This window comes from Micromesistius poutassou (genome assembly GCF_964030765.1).
Source record: "Micromesistius poutassou genome assembly, chromosome: 12".
Taxonomy (NCBI): Eukaryota; Metazoa; Chordata; class Actinopteri; order Gadiformes; family Gadidae; genus Micromesistius; species Micromesistius poutassou.
Window position 1 is genome coordinate 10,176,865 of NC_140282.1, and position 13,389 is coordinate 10,190,253.

General features: G+C 47.1%; 2 protein-coding genes across 2 annotated transcripts in view; both read left to right on the top strand.

Moving 5' to 3' along the window:
* Positions 1-284: 284 nt before the first annotated feature.
* On the top strand, positions 285-4,643 carry LOC311356181 (cell surface A33 antigen-like; the record flags this gene model as incomplete). Its single annotated transcript, XM_084475937.1, has 7 exons — positions 285-321; positions 952-1,118; positions 1,548-1,761; positions 2,638-2,802; positions 3,131-3,247; positions 3,753-3,891; positions 4,178-4,643. The coding sequence occupies 7 exons, from the start codon at positions 285-287 to the stop codon at positions 4,641-4,643; spliced, it is 1,305 nt and encodes a 434-aa protein (XP_084332063.1).
* A 2,220-nt stretch (positions 4,644-6,863) lies between these two features.
* The window catches only part of LOC311356182 (uncharacterized protein), a gene marked incomplete at both ends in the record, with an annotated part of 14,371 nt that continues 7,845 nt past the window's right edge, over positions 6,864-13,389 (top strand). The window contains 3 exons of the mRNA XM_084475938.1: positions 6,864-6,909; positions 9,768-10,172; positions 12,480-12,599. Of these exons, the coding sequence (XP_084332064.1) occupies positions 6,864-6,909; positions 9,768-10,172; positions 12,480-12,599 (571 nt within the window). The remainder of the gene's footprint in view (positions 6,910-9,767; positions 10,173-12,479; positions 12,600-13,389) is intronic.

The following is a 13,389-nucleotide window of genomic DNA, read 5'->3' on the forward strand; positions in this document are numbered from 1 at the left end:
TCTGAGATGGGACGAAATGAACCCCCTCCCCCATACATTAAACATGTTGCAAGCTGCAACACGACCAGTGGAGGCAGGCCTTTAAAGAATGCTTAACTGGTGAAAACACGCTCTGTGATTGGCTGAGGGTGGCGATGACATTACGTTGACAGCAGCAGACAGAGACTGCTACAGGTTCTCTTTTTTCAATGCAAGGACAGTTTGGTTTGACAGAGAGACAAATAGGCAGATATAAATACTTCTTTGAATCAAGGTCAGGTTGAATAAAGTGAACCACGGCCGAGATGGCGGTGGTTTTGGCGGCGTCTCTGTGTTTCGTGGGTAAGTATATCTCAAATCTCCAGTCCAATTTTGCTTCCTTTTTTTTCTTCAGGTGCCACACCTGTTTTCCGCAATGTTCGCAGGTAGCCTACTTTGCAGCTTCAGCTTGGAGTTGTTGTTGTTGGAAATGCCTCGCCCTATTTTAACTTTGTTTTATTTGTTTGTACACTATGGAGCATTTTTAGGGCAAATGATTTGAAGTTGAGGTTGAAGTTATGATATTAGTAACTGCTTGCAGGGATGAATGCAACTTGGGCCTTACGATGAATCTTCAAAACTATGAATCAAATAGGCGACTTTTTTATCTGAGATCAAGTCGGGAATATGAATCCATTTGAGAATAGAGGAACATGAAGTTATGAGTCACTTGAATTGATGAAATGTATTTAGCCGAGAGAAAAGCACAAGTCAAAAGGATTTAACTGTTTGATTTCAAGGATCTGTGTGTGTGTGTGTGTGTGTGACATATAAAAGCATATTTTATATGTCCACATCAAGAATAGATTAATAATTTTTTGTATGTATATCTAAACAAAATATATACGTATCTATATTGTGTATATATTGCCTTCCTTTGTAGTCCAGGGGGTTAAGTCCTGTATGTATGAATATCTCTCTGTGGCTGTGTAGTGTTCTCCCTAGCGGGGGCGCTGGAGGTATCCATCCCCCAGCCGGAGTATGAGCACGCCAGAGGGGACAACATCACGCTGCCCTGTAACTTTAAGCCCAAGACTACTCCCAACCCCCTGGTCATCATCATCTGGACTGTGGACGGGGGAGACCCCAGCAAGCCAGAGGTAACCACAAGGGGGCTAACGAAATGGGTTTATTTCCTGCCCAAAAAATATATTTTCAGGACTTGAGGAAGATGTATACTCAACGATATACTCTACTCATTCATCCAACGATCCTATACTGATCTGAGCACTGCCTCCTAAAACATACCTTCTTTTAGCTTCTCTTTCTTCTAATCAAGCATCCTATCTTTTAATTTATTTTTTATCTTAGTTCTCAAATGTATCACTTTGATGGTTTTTATGTTTGTTATTTAAACACAAGAATATTGTGTTTCATTTCATTTTTTTTTACTTGGCAGATGATTAGGGTCAGTTGGGGTCATTCAATTTGCACTTTGTCTAATCAAATAATGGCTAGCCAAATAAAACACGTTTTTTTAAATTTTCTTCATGATCTACCTATTCTTCCCTGCTGTTGTCGCTGGGCAGACTATGATCCTGACCCACTACTCCACGGGTGGGACGGACATCCCCCCGCTGTATGAGGGCCGGGCGTCGCTGGCCCTGGACATCCCCAAAGGGAAGGCCGACCTGAAGCTGAACAGCATCACCCTGCAGGACAACAAGGTGTTCTCCTGCCGCGTCCAGATCCCCAAGGACGACGAGGGCAAGCTGATCGACAGCGTCCGCCTGGTGGTTCTGGGTAACTTTCTCCTGACAAAGTCTACCTATATCAGCTTCTTACTTATCAGCTTCAGGACAGCACTACCATTGGCAATGTTCACACCTTGTTGCTTGTGTGGGTGTTGTTTGAATCCACGTGTTTCCAACTTCTCCATTGTAAACGTGAACACAAACTTAATAAAAGATAAGCGGGAGTGGAGGTTAAGAGGTGGAAACTTCTGAATTAATAGTATAGGATAACGTTTCTACAGGCCGTTTGTATTCTCGCTCAGTATTTAGAGTCAACAACCTTTATCTGCTCATACATACAACAGAATGGTGGGCTTCAGATTGGTCGGCCAAGTGCATTGGTAAGGCAGAGTATGTGAGCTCCGAGTTGTCCATCTATGACACTCCAACACCTGGAGGTAAAGGAGACTAGGGTTGCGGTCGGATAGTTCAAAAAGTTACGTCTATATATAGTTCTCATATTTATAATTGTTACTCACGCTCACGCTTCCTTCCACCCGTATTTATTGTCAGCTTGCTGGTTGTTTGGTTTATCGAACAGCTTTGATCATGGCTGCCACTCAGATACCTCAGGGTCATTTCAGTCAGTTAGGAACCTTCCTAAGCCAGCAAAGACTATAGAACTCGACTACTGTTTTATAAAACCGTAAAATGTTGAACCTCCTGGTTTTGGCTGCTGTGACTGCGGTATGTGGTTGTGGTTGTGGTTGTGGTTGTGTATGTGTGTTTGTGTGTGTTTGTGTGCTTGGTTGTTGCCAGAGGAAAAGTGAAAATAAATAGGAACCATATGTATTGTGTGGTGTTAACTTCTTGGTTTGTGTGTTTGTGTGTGTGTGCGTGTGTGTGTGTGTGTGTGTGTGTGTGTGTGTGTGTGTGTGTCTTCCAGTGGCTCCTTCCACGCCCGTGTGTGCGTTACAGGGCACGGCGGAGTACGGTCAGAACGTGAACCTGACCTGTCTGTCTGCGGAGGGCTCCCCGGCCCCAGTCTACACCTGGGACCAGAGGGACGTACGCAATACCCCCCGCCGGCGGGACCCCCGCACCACCAGCCGTCAGTACCCCCCACCTGTCTGAGTGTCTGTGTGTGTGTGTGTGTGTACTATAGCCAGTCTAAGTGAAGGGTGCTTGTGTGTGTGTGTGTGTGCCTACTGTAGTGTGTTTCAGTGTCCTTGTGTGTGTGAGTGGGTGATTGTCTATGCTATAGTGTGTTTCAGTGTGCTGTGTGTATGAGTGTGTTTTATAGATGTGTGGGTTTGTATACTATATATGAACATGCTTTTGCATGTGTGTGTGTGTGTGTGTGTGTGGGGAGGGGGGGGCCTCGCCTCCTGGTGGACCCCGTGGTCACCATGCTGTGCTGCTGCTGTCTCCTTCTCCAGAGGGGGGGATCCTGTCTTTGTACAACATCTCCATGGAGACCTCCGGTTACTTCATCTGCACCTCCAAGAACAAGATCCGCTCTGCGTCCTGCAACATCACCCTCTCAGTGATGCCTCGTAAGAACCCCAGCCCTCAGACCCTGGAGCCTATAGGGTCTACAACCCTGGGCTCTAGATACCAGATAGATGGACTGGTTTACGGTCTTAACCCTGGGCTCTCATCTTCGTGTCTCTCATCTTGTCTCTCCTCTCATCTTTTTGTCTCTCCTCTCATCTTCCTGTCTCTCCTCTCATCTTGTCTCTCCTCTCATCTTCGTGTCTCTCATTACATCTTCTTCTCTCTCTTCTCCCTTCTTTTCTTCTCCCGTTTTCTCTTCTCTCGGATCTCTGCTCTGACTCTCCTTCTCTCCCCTTTCCCTCTCTCCTCTCTATCGTCTTCTTCCTCTCCTTCATCTCCCCTCCCCTCCCCTCCCCTACGTAACTCTCCCCTCCCTTCTCCTCTCTCCCTTCCCCACCCCTCCCTTCTCTCCCCTCCCCTCCCCTCCCTTCTCCTCTCTCCCCTCCCCCCCCCCCCTCCCCTGCGTAACTCTCCTCTCCCCTCCTCTCTTCTCTCCGTCTCTAGCCTCCATGAACCTGGGTTCCACGGCGGGCTTCATCGGGGGGGGTATCGCCGTCCTTCTGGTCCTGGTCCTCATCATCATCGCCTGCTGCTGCTGCCGCAAGAAGAGGAAGCAGAGGGAGGCAGAGCAATACGCCATGGGGTAAACGCTCCCGCCCCTAACGCCGCTCCCACTCGGCTTCCAAAATCTCTCTCTTATTCTTTCTCTCTCATTATCTCTTGCTCTGGTTCGCATTTTCTCTCTCTCTCTCTCTCTCTCTCTCTCTCTCTCTCTCTCTCTCTCTCTCTCTCCATCTTTCTCTTGAAATACTAACATACCTGTCTGTTGACTTTGACACACACTCACGCACGCGCACACGCACACGCACAGGTGCATGTGAACACGGTTGCGTGCAGAGCTTTACACCTTGTGTGTGTCCCCCACGCAGGGCCCCGGAAGAGGGGGCGTTCACCGACAAGGAGCCGGTCGGGAACGGCAAGCGTGGTCCCCGTGACGACGACGAGGAGCGGAGCGAAGCCGGCACCGCCCGGCGCAGCGAGTACGACGACCGGCGCGTCGACAACGACGACCACCGCAGCGACTACACCGCTCGGCGCAGCGACTATGACGACCGCCGCAGCGACTACGACGACCGCCGCAGCGACTATGACGACCGCCGCAGCGAGTACAGCGACCGGCGCGACCGCTATGACGACCGGGATGACCGCCGCCGGGACGACGACCGCCGCCGCGATGACGACCGCCGCCGGGACGACGACCGCCGGGACGACCGTCGCCGTGACGACTACCGCAACGAGGACGACCGCTACGACGAGCCGTACGATGACGACGAGCCGGCGCGCCCCAAACCGCCCAGCGTTCCCAACAACAAGCCGCCCAGAGATACGTACTAACGGGCCGCTTGAGCCCGTCTCCGGAGATGGCCGGTAGGCGGGGCCGGGGGGGCGTGGCCATGAGTCGATCGGTTTCCCAGTTAAAGGCACAGGATTCACGTTAATCACCACCAGGGGGTTTTTGTAGTGGAAGGCAATGCACCTTTTAGCTTTAATTTCCCCACAGAAACATTCGTCTCCACAGTTCAGTCAGTTCAGTCTGCCTGGCTGACATTGGGTGAGGATGTTTTTGGTGGGAAAAGCATGTTAAGGAATGGTAGGGATAGACTAAAAAACACTACAGGATGGGTTCCCCAATATTATTGGACCCTGATCTGGTTCCGCGCCAGCTCTGGACTCACAAGTTGAGTAAAAGAAAACAAATCATGAAATTAATTTTGAAAAAGAATTGGAGCGAAACAATTCAGGGATGTTTTTAAAGATGGACTAACTTGGCATACAACGAGATGATATGCTTAGCCAAAAGCATCAGTAAATATCTATTTTTTTTGTCATTTTCGAACACCTGTTTAATTTGGCCTGACAGGTTAGTGGTCATTGAGTCCAGCTGAGAGTGATGAATTAAAGAGGACTGACCAGACCTGGAGGGTCGGTCCTCTTTAATTCATCACTCTCAGCTGGACAATGACAACTCAATGCTCGTAGATTCAGCGGATGCAACCCATTTAAAATGGCTTTTGTTAATATTTGTATTGTAAGTAGGTTATATGTCTTCTGTTAAATAGCTCTCAGGATATGTGACTTGCTTTTTTCCCCCAGTCAGGATGTGACCTTATTAGTGGTGGTTGTAGTGCCTATGCTAAGATCTTAAATAGATTTAATTGTTCTGTCCGTGTGTGTTTTGGAAGGATTCATTTATTCCATCAAAACTAAACATTATGAAGATGGTTTTGCATTTCCTCTTCACATTATGTCACATGTACACCAGCAAAACACAGAAACGCAGAAAAAGCCAAAAGGTCTGCATAACGGGCATATCGAGCTGGTAGGGAGAAGAGTAAAAGATGTGTGCTTTCGTTTTTGTTTGGCAAAAAGCTTAAGTGTAATGAGTTGTTTTCATACATTTTTATTTTATGTCATGGATCAATGTTGTACATGTTTAATCTACTGTTGAGTTTTAAATTAGATAACATGAATTGAATGTATATTATTATTATTGTCATTTTATTCTGGGAATAGGATTAAATAAATTGGATTGGAATACAAAACGTTTTAAATGTCGACTCCTTGCCGGGAAATAATGGGAGATTAATTAAATAAACTCTAGATGGCAATGTTAGACCTTAATCTCGCATCCAGTAAACAGACGTCACGTCAGCTTATAGCAAAAATTAAAAAGGACTCTTACCTGTCTTTTCCATAACATTTTGTATTAACATACCTAGTAGGCCTATCACGAAAGACCAAACTGTAGGCCTACACTAGTAGGCCTACAGCAGCCACTAGTAGACTCTAGTATGTTCTTCATAGCAGGTGCAACGCAGCAGTTTAAATTGTTTATACATTTTTGAAATGTTATTTTTATTAAGCCTTATTAATCAAATCAAATAAAGAATCAACTTCTCACAACCGTCAAACCTGTTGTGGCCTGCTACTTGTTAAAACCGTAACGAACGGATGCGGACGGTACCTCCCGGTTCCTCCCCCATGCTCTCCCCCACCCCCTCCCTCCCACCCATTGTTTAGCCTCATTCCCAGACGTCCTCGACTCACGAAGGAACGACCCGAGCGCGATGGTTCCGATACGCGTTATTGGCTTGAGGAGGGCGGGACTCTCAGGAACCGTGAGAGACGAGAAGGGCGGGACTTCCGATACATGTTTATCCATTTTTGCGGTGCATGTTTTTTTCATATTGATTTGTAAATTTTTTGCTAATTCCATGTATAAACTCCTTGTTGTTGTTATTGTTGTCATGTTATTCTTGTTTATTCTCGCTCCCCGGGGGAACTGTTAACTTTCGTACAAAGCTCATAGTACGAAAACGGAAATTGCGTTCCTGTAGACCGGGGTAACGCTACAATCAATGACCGCCTCTTAGCATACCCATTGTTCAGCGAGGGGCCCCCACCGCTCACAGGCACCTCCCACTTGGTGGTGCCGTACCGTTATGTGCGAGACACTCAAAGTTAGAATAACGGTGTTTTACGGGGACCACAAGGAACCGCACCGAACATGTGAGTCTGACCAGCATTCGTGGAGTTTTACTTTCGACGTCCAACATGAGCTTGCAGGTTCCCTGGTGGGTCCCGCTGCTGTGGCTGGCAGGTAAGAAGAAATAAAGCGCAACACTGATTATGAATATGGAACAGGTCGCACCGTATGAACGCTGAGCTTGTTGTCAAGACTTGTAACTTGCGCGTCACTTATTCTCATTTCAATTAATACTTTAAGTTATCCTTATTTATAGTTCAAGTTAAGATGATTTTATCCTTCATGTAACATTTTTGTATTGATAGGAAGGAAAATAACGAAAACGTTTATTATTGTTACTTGTATTCTTAGTTATTGTGGTTCTTATGCAAGTTAACGTATGTCTGAAACATGCTGAGGGATCACATCTAGAGGGGGGTAGGCCTACTGTGTAAAACAGGTCAATGTAAGAACTAACAGTTTATTAAGATGTGTGTAAATCTAGACCAAGCGTTCTGCTGCTGAGATGGAGAATGGGGGTCCAAAGTAAACTAACTCTGGTTTTGTGTTTGATAAAAACTGTTTCACGTGAACAGGCTCTCCCTCTGTCTGTTGTTCTATCCTTTCTTCTAATACACCCCTCTATTTTCTTGTTCATCTCCTCTGGAGATTTATAACCCCCACCAAGAAAACTAATAACTGCTGGATTCATCGCGCTCTCCCGGTCTCAAGCAGCTCCTCTGATCTGCCTTTTTTTCTCCTGCTCCTTGTTCTCTTCTTCAGTTAGACTTCCTGTGTGTATTAGCCACGGTCTATTTTCTATCTTTTATCTTTTATGTCCTCATTTGGATTAAAGTTCGTTTTTAAGTCACTTCTTGAGGCCTTACATTTACTTTCTACTTTCTGGTCATTGTGAGCTGTTTGATTTCATCCAAAGTTACTTCAACTGAATTGTTTTCGATTCAAATCATGATGAGCAGATAGGTGTTAGGTGGAACTTGTTTAGGAATGTCTGGGGTAGACTGAGGACATTGTGGTCCAGAACCTTTCAGTTGGGAGTCCAACACCTTAGCCACTTGACTATTCTGCTGTACGAATCAACAACCCTCTCTATCCAACGGTGTCGGTCCTGAGGTCACCGACTTGTTTGTGTTCAGTGAAGCACATGCTTTGCAATTGAAAGAAAACATGTATCTTTCTGCTTGCCTGGTTTAAATTAGCTAGCTCCCACACATCCATTCTGCTGCCCACCACACACACACGCACATGCACACACACACACACACACACACACACACACACACACACACACACACACACACACACACACACACACACACACACACACACACACACACACAGCTGGTTGAAGGAGTGTCAGGTCTCCCCGGGTCGACCTACACTGTTCTGCACCAGCGGAAACCTGGCTTCTGCTCGTCCCGGGACCTGCTTCAAGTTCACAAATAAACCCTTAGTCGTCGTCCCCCATCCGCAGTACAGACCCACCCTCTTACTCAGAACACAACCAGCCCCCGTGGAGTCAGGACCGGACCTCTGACTCCAATAACAACCAATCAAAAACAACCTGAGGTGAAACTCCTGAATCAAACAAAAACGCCCCGACAACACCATGATCCTGAGACAACACCAGCCCTGAGACCAACCCTGTGATTCACAGTAAAGAAAAATACATTCGAGAAAAAAAAGCCTCAAAAAGCCATTGAGCAAGACTCAAATCCTGTTAAATCAAGTCATCTCTAAGTCTGTTCTCTGCCCACTTGTCTGTCTGCCACATAGGTTAAATGATCAAACCATATTGTTATACAGTTTAATATGACTACTCAGTACAAGCTGTCCAATGATCCCACTACTCGTGGCCGCAGAATGAGTAGATCAGTGCTTAAGGCAGTCGACTGACACCAGAGTGACGTACACAATAAAGCTACTATGAAGTGTTCTGAGGAGAGTTTAACAATGGAGCATGGCTGTGGCCCTACAGGAGGTCAGGCATGTCTCTGGAGGATAAAGAGTTATTTAGCAGCCACATCTTAGAGAGACAGAGAGAGCAGAAAGTAAGAAGGGACAAACTTGCTTTGAATCCCTTGCAATGGGAATACTTGCAGTGGCGGCCTTTCTTTTCTTTACTGGTGGTGTGTAGTTTGAAATAGAAACGCTGACTACGGAAGGTGAAGTGTTCACTGTATTTATAGGCTAGTGTAGTGCTAGTGCTTCAGCTCCCAGCTCAAGGGTACTTGTCTCCATCCTCAAAGTCTGCATCCTTGGAAAAGATGCCTCTTAGCTGTAAGTTGCTTTTTTTTTGAAAAATCGTAAATGTGGACATGGTCTCTCTCTGCAGTCAGGTGGTAACGGGTGTGCTTCAGTCCCTCCCTGACTTTCCAGACCTTGCCTCAGCAGTCACTCTGCTCCCTAAAGCCCTCTCATTATACACTGGTAGTTATCGCTAACACTCTTCTGCCCTGACAAAAACACGAAGCATTTTGGAACCCTCATCTACCCAGATGAACCTTCTCTCTGAGAACCACTGCTTTAGATGGTACCAAATGAGTCAGTGGGATGCAATATATCACATTACCCTTTGTTTTAACTCCAAATATATGTTATGGTACCTAGCATGTTGGCTGAGGGTGAACCCTTGTTGGCTGGGGGTAAGGCAAAATAACGTTAAAAACACCTTTATCACTTATAGTCTCAAGGGGCTTCACATGTCAACAATGCACGACACACTTACATCTCAGAATCTAAAAACAGCCAAAGAACCCCCCAAACCCAGTAGGAAAGGAGAAAACCATGATTACAATCAAACAAATATCAAGGGTAACCATGAGTGCAATCGTTACCGGATGGTCAGGCATCAATCTCAGACCAAAAAAACAAATACCAACACCGTTTCCTACCCGTCTATGTGATATGTATCACAAGGTCTTGTGTCCTTCTGTCCACCCAGTCTAACTCTCCCCCCACCCCCCTTCCAGGTGTGTGCTCCGGCGTCCAAGTGTTCGTGCGGGACGAGAAGCGCTTCGCCGTGCTCTTCCAGGCGGTGGTGCTGCCCTGCCACTACACCAGCGTCTCTACCCAGACCCCCGTGGTGCAGTGGGTGTACAAGTCCTACTGCCGTGACCGCACGCGGGACACCTTCGGCTTCTCCGACAGCCGGGCCGGCGCCGGCGGGGCCCTGGGTGCGGGGCAGCAGGGAGTGGGAGGAACGGCGGGAGGAGGCGGAGGGAGGGGAGGCTATGACGGGGGAGTGGCGGCGGCGGTGGTGGATTATCTGGACTGCGCCGACAGCAGCCGGACGGTACGCACCGTGGCGTCCATCGCGGGATCCTCCGTGACGTTGTCCGAGCACTACAAGAACCGCGACATCTCCATCATTAACAGTGAGTGCCTTGGTACCTAGTGGATTGATCCGCTAGGGCGACCAACCTTGTGGGCCCAGGTTTGATTCACGACCTGCGGTCCTGTGCATTCATGTCATTAGTCCTGTTATATTGTTTTCTTTCAAAGGTCAAACGTTGGCCAACGGTTCCCAATGGTAGACGTGAGCTATTTTCTACAGAAGTTGGAAATATTTATTCCGGTCTCATGGACTTGGTACCTCATTCCCCAAAAGATTGCGTTGCATATTTGTGTTGTTCATAAGCCAAACTCTGGAACAAGAGCCATTGAAGGGAATTGGTTCAGGACTGGTGGTTCCTGCAGACCAGTGGTCAGCCGAGCGGTCCAGTGATGGCATCAGGCCTAAAGGCCACCAAAGAGCCCCTGATCCAGGATCTTGTAAAGTGTGCCAGGCCTGGGCTGGTGGAAGCTCTACGAAGAGGAAAGTTGGAAGCTGCTGTTTACCCAACACAGTAATAACCCTTCTCCAACCCTGCCAGCTATTATCTTTAAGACCAGAGTTGGCGGTCAGTCTCCCTCTCATACAGGCATGCTTCTAGAAGAATCCTCTCTAGGATGGCTCTGTTAGATTAACTACAATTTATGTCCATCTCCAAATATATTTGGTAAGATCTGCATGGAGAAAATATGAATAACATAAGATAATAAGATAAGATATATATATATATATGTGATAATATGTATTCTGTGCCTGTGAGACACTGAGGGGAATGCATACTACTACTGCTGAGGAATCAACCTTATCTTCACCCTCTGGACCCATGGACTGCTCTCTCTCTCTCATCCCACCATGTCTCTCTCTCTCACACACTCTTTCATCCCTCACTTTCTCTCTCTCGCTCCCACTCTCTCATCCCACCATGTATCAATCTCTATCTCTATCTTTCTCTATCTCATACCACCCTGTCTCTCTCTCTCTCTCTCTCTCTCTCTCTCTCTCTCTCTCTATTTCATCCCACACTGTCCCCCTCTCTCTCTCCCTCTCTTGCTCTGATGTACTTCAAAAACAGATTTTTCCTCTCTTACCTTCATCTGCCCACATTCCTGTGATCATTCCATCTTTTTCCCCTTAATGTGAGTTGGCTCACAATCTCCACCAGCCTCTCTCTCGCCCTCGCCCTCTCTCTCTCTCTCTCGCACTCTCTCCCCTCCCCCCACTACCCTCTCCGTCCTTTCTCTCGCTATATTTCTTCTTCATCTCTGTCTTTTCTTCTTTTAAAGAGGCTGTCTGTTCTCAAGGTGGACTCCAGATCCAGATATTATTTAAACATGCTGTCTGTTCTGAAGATGGACTCCAGCTCCATATTTTGCAGCCCAGATTGAAGTGTTTACTGATATGGGAATAATCAGTCATCGTTTACTAATGTCTCATTTGCTGAATTTGGCAGGAAGACGTCTGCATGGTCCAAGAGTAACAACCAAAGGTCATTTATTAGGGTAGTACTACAGCGCCGTCAGCCGCAACACCCTCCTCCTCCCACCTCCCTGCCCCCTTATCTCCCGACAGGAAGAGGAAGGGAATCATAGAACCCATTTCCTGTAAGCTGAGAGGGCAGATTTGCATGTCTATCTAGAACACAAATGTTTCAGTTTAGAGTTGACACACAGACTCGGTAGAAGTCCTCTCCTCTAGGTAAACTCACAGCTCATGCTTCCAGATTTCATCAAACGGCTCGTCAGAGATTATCGCAACCAATCCTGAGCACCATTTTACCATACATTTAGCAGACACCTTTTTCTAAAGTGACTTGATATTTAGTTACAAAAGTTAGTAAAGTTGCAAGCAACATTGTGCCATGCAAGAACTTTTCTGACCTCTCTCCCCTTTCCCTACCCCTCTCCCGACCTCTCTCTCTCCTCTCCCTACCCCTCTCCCTACCTCTCTCTTTCTCTCCTCTCCCTACCTCTCTCCCCTCTCCCAACCTCTCTCTCTCCCCTCTCTACCTCTCTCTCCCCTCTCCCTACCTCTCTCTCTCCTCTCCCTACCCCTCTCCCTACCTCTCTCTTTCTCTCCTCTCCCTACCTCTCTCCCCTCTCCCAACCTCTCTCTCTCCCCTCCCTACCTCTCTCTCCCCTCTCCCTACCTCTCTCCTCTCTCCCTACCGCTCTCCTCTCTCTCTCTACCTCTCTCGTCTCTCCCGACCTCTCCCCTCTCTCTCCTCTCCCTACCTCTCTCTCTCAACCTCTCTCCCCTCCCTCCCTACCTCTCTTCCTCCCCTCCCTACCTCTCTCTCCTCTCTCTCTCTACCTCTCTCCCCTCCCTCCTTCCCTCCCTATCTCCTTTGCAGAGGCGGACCTGCGTATCGGGGAGGTGCAGTGGGGAGACAGCGGGGTGTACATCTGCAAGGTGGTCATCTCAGACGACCTGGAGGGGCAGAGCGAGGCCAACGTAGAGCTCCTGGTCCTAGGTGAGTCCTCCATGTGACGAAACGTGAATCATCACACCAAACCTCCATCATCTAACAGCTCATCATCAACAGTTGGAACTGGCCATTCTTGTTTTGAAGTTTTTAGGTTATTACAGTAAGATTTTGAGACTTCACTGAAGTTTAAACTATTTGAAATGTAGACATTTTAGAAGATTTCCTTTATTTTGTGGCATTGGACCCGCTCTCTCTCTCACGCACACTCACCATGCCGGTACATACAGTATGTGGACGTTTGGGTTCACAGGGGTTTATGTAAGTGCCCTTCTCAAGGTAGGACATGTTTTGTTCCCGGCAGAACAGAGGGGTGATTTATTCAAACCAGCGGCAGGACCCCGGGAATTCTCCTCCATGCTAACACTGTAGCCATAGCAACCAGGACACGTTGTGTACATAGATGGATACTGTACATGCATGGGTGAAGAGATGGATGGATGGATAAATAGATAGAGAGATAGATAGATAGATAGATAGATAGATAGATAGATAGATGGGGGAGAGAGAGATACAATAGATAAAGAGAAATATATATATAAGAAAGATAGAGCTAAAATATAGGTGGATATATATCTATATATAGATATAGATATATAGATCTGTGTGTGTTTTTGTGTGTGTGTGTGTGTGTGTGTGTGTGTGTGTGTGACAGAGACAGAGATGTGTGTGTGTGTGTGTGTGTGTGTGTATGGGGGGCATAATCCCCTCTACTTAATGTTGTAATAGCATTTGTAGTTTTTTGTGTATCTACAATGACACTCTACGAGTCCGTGAG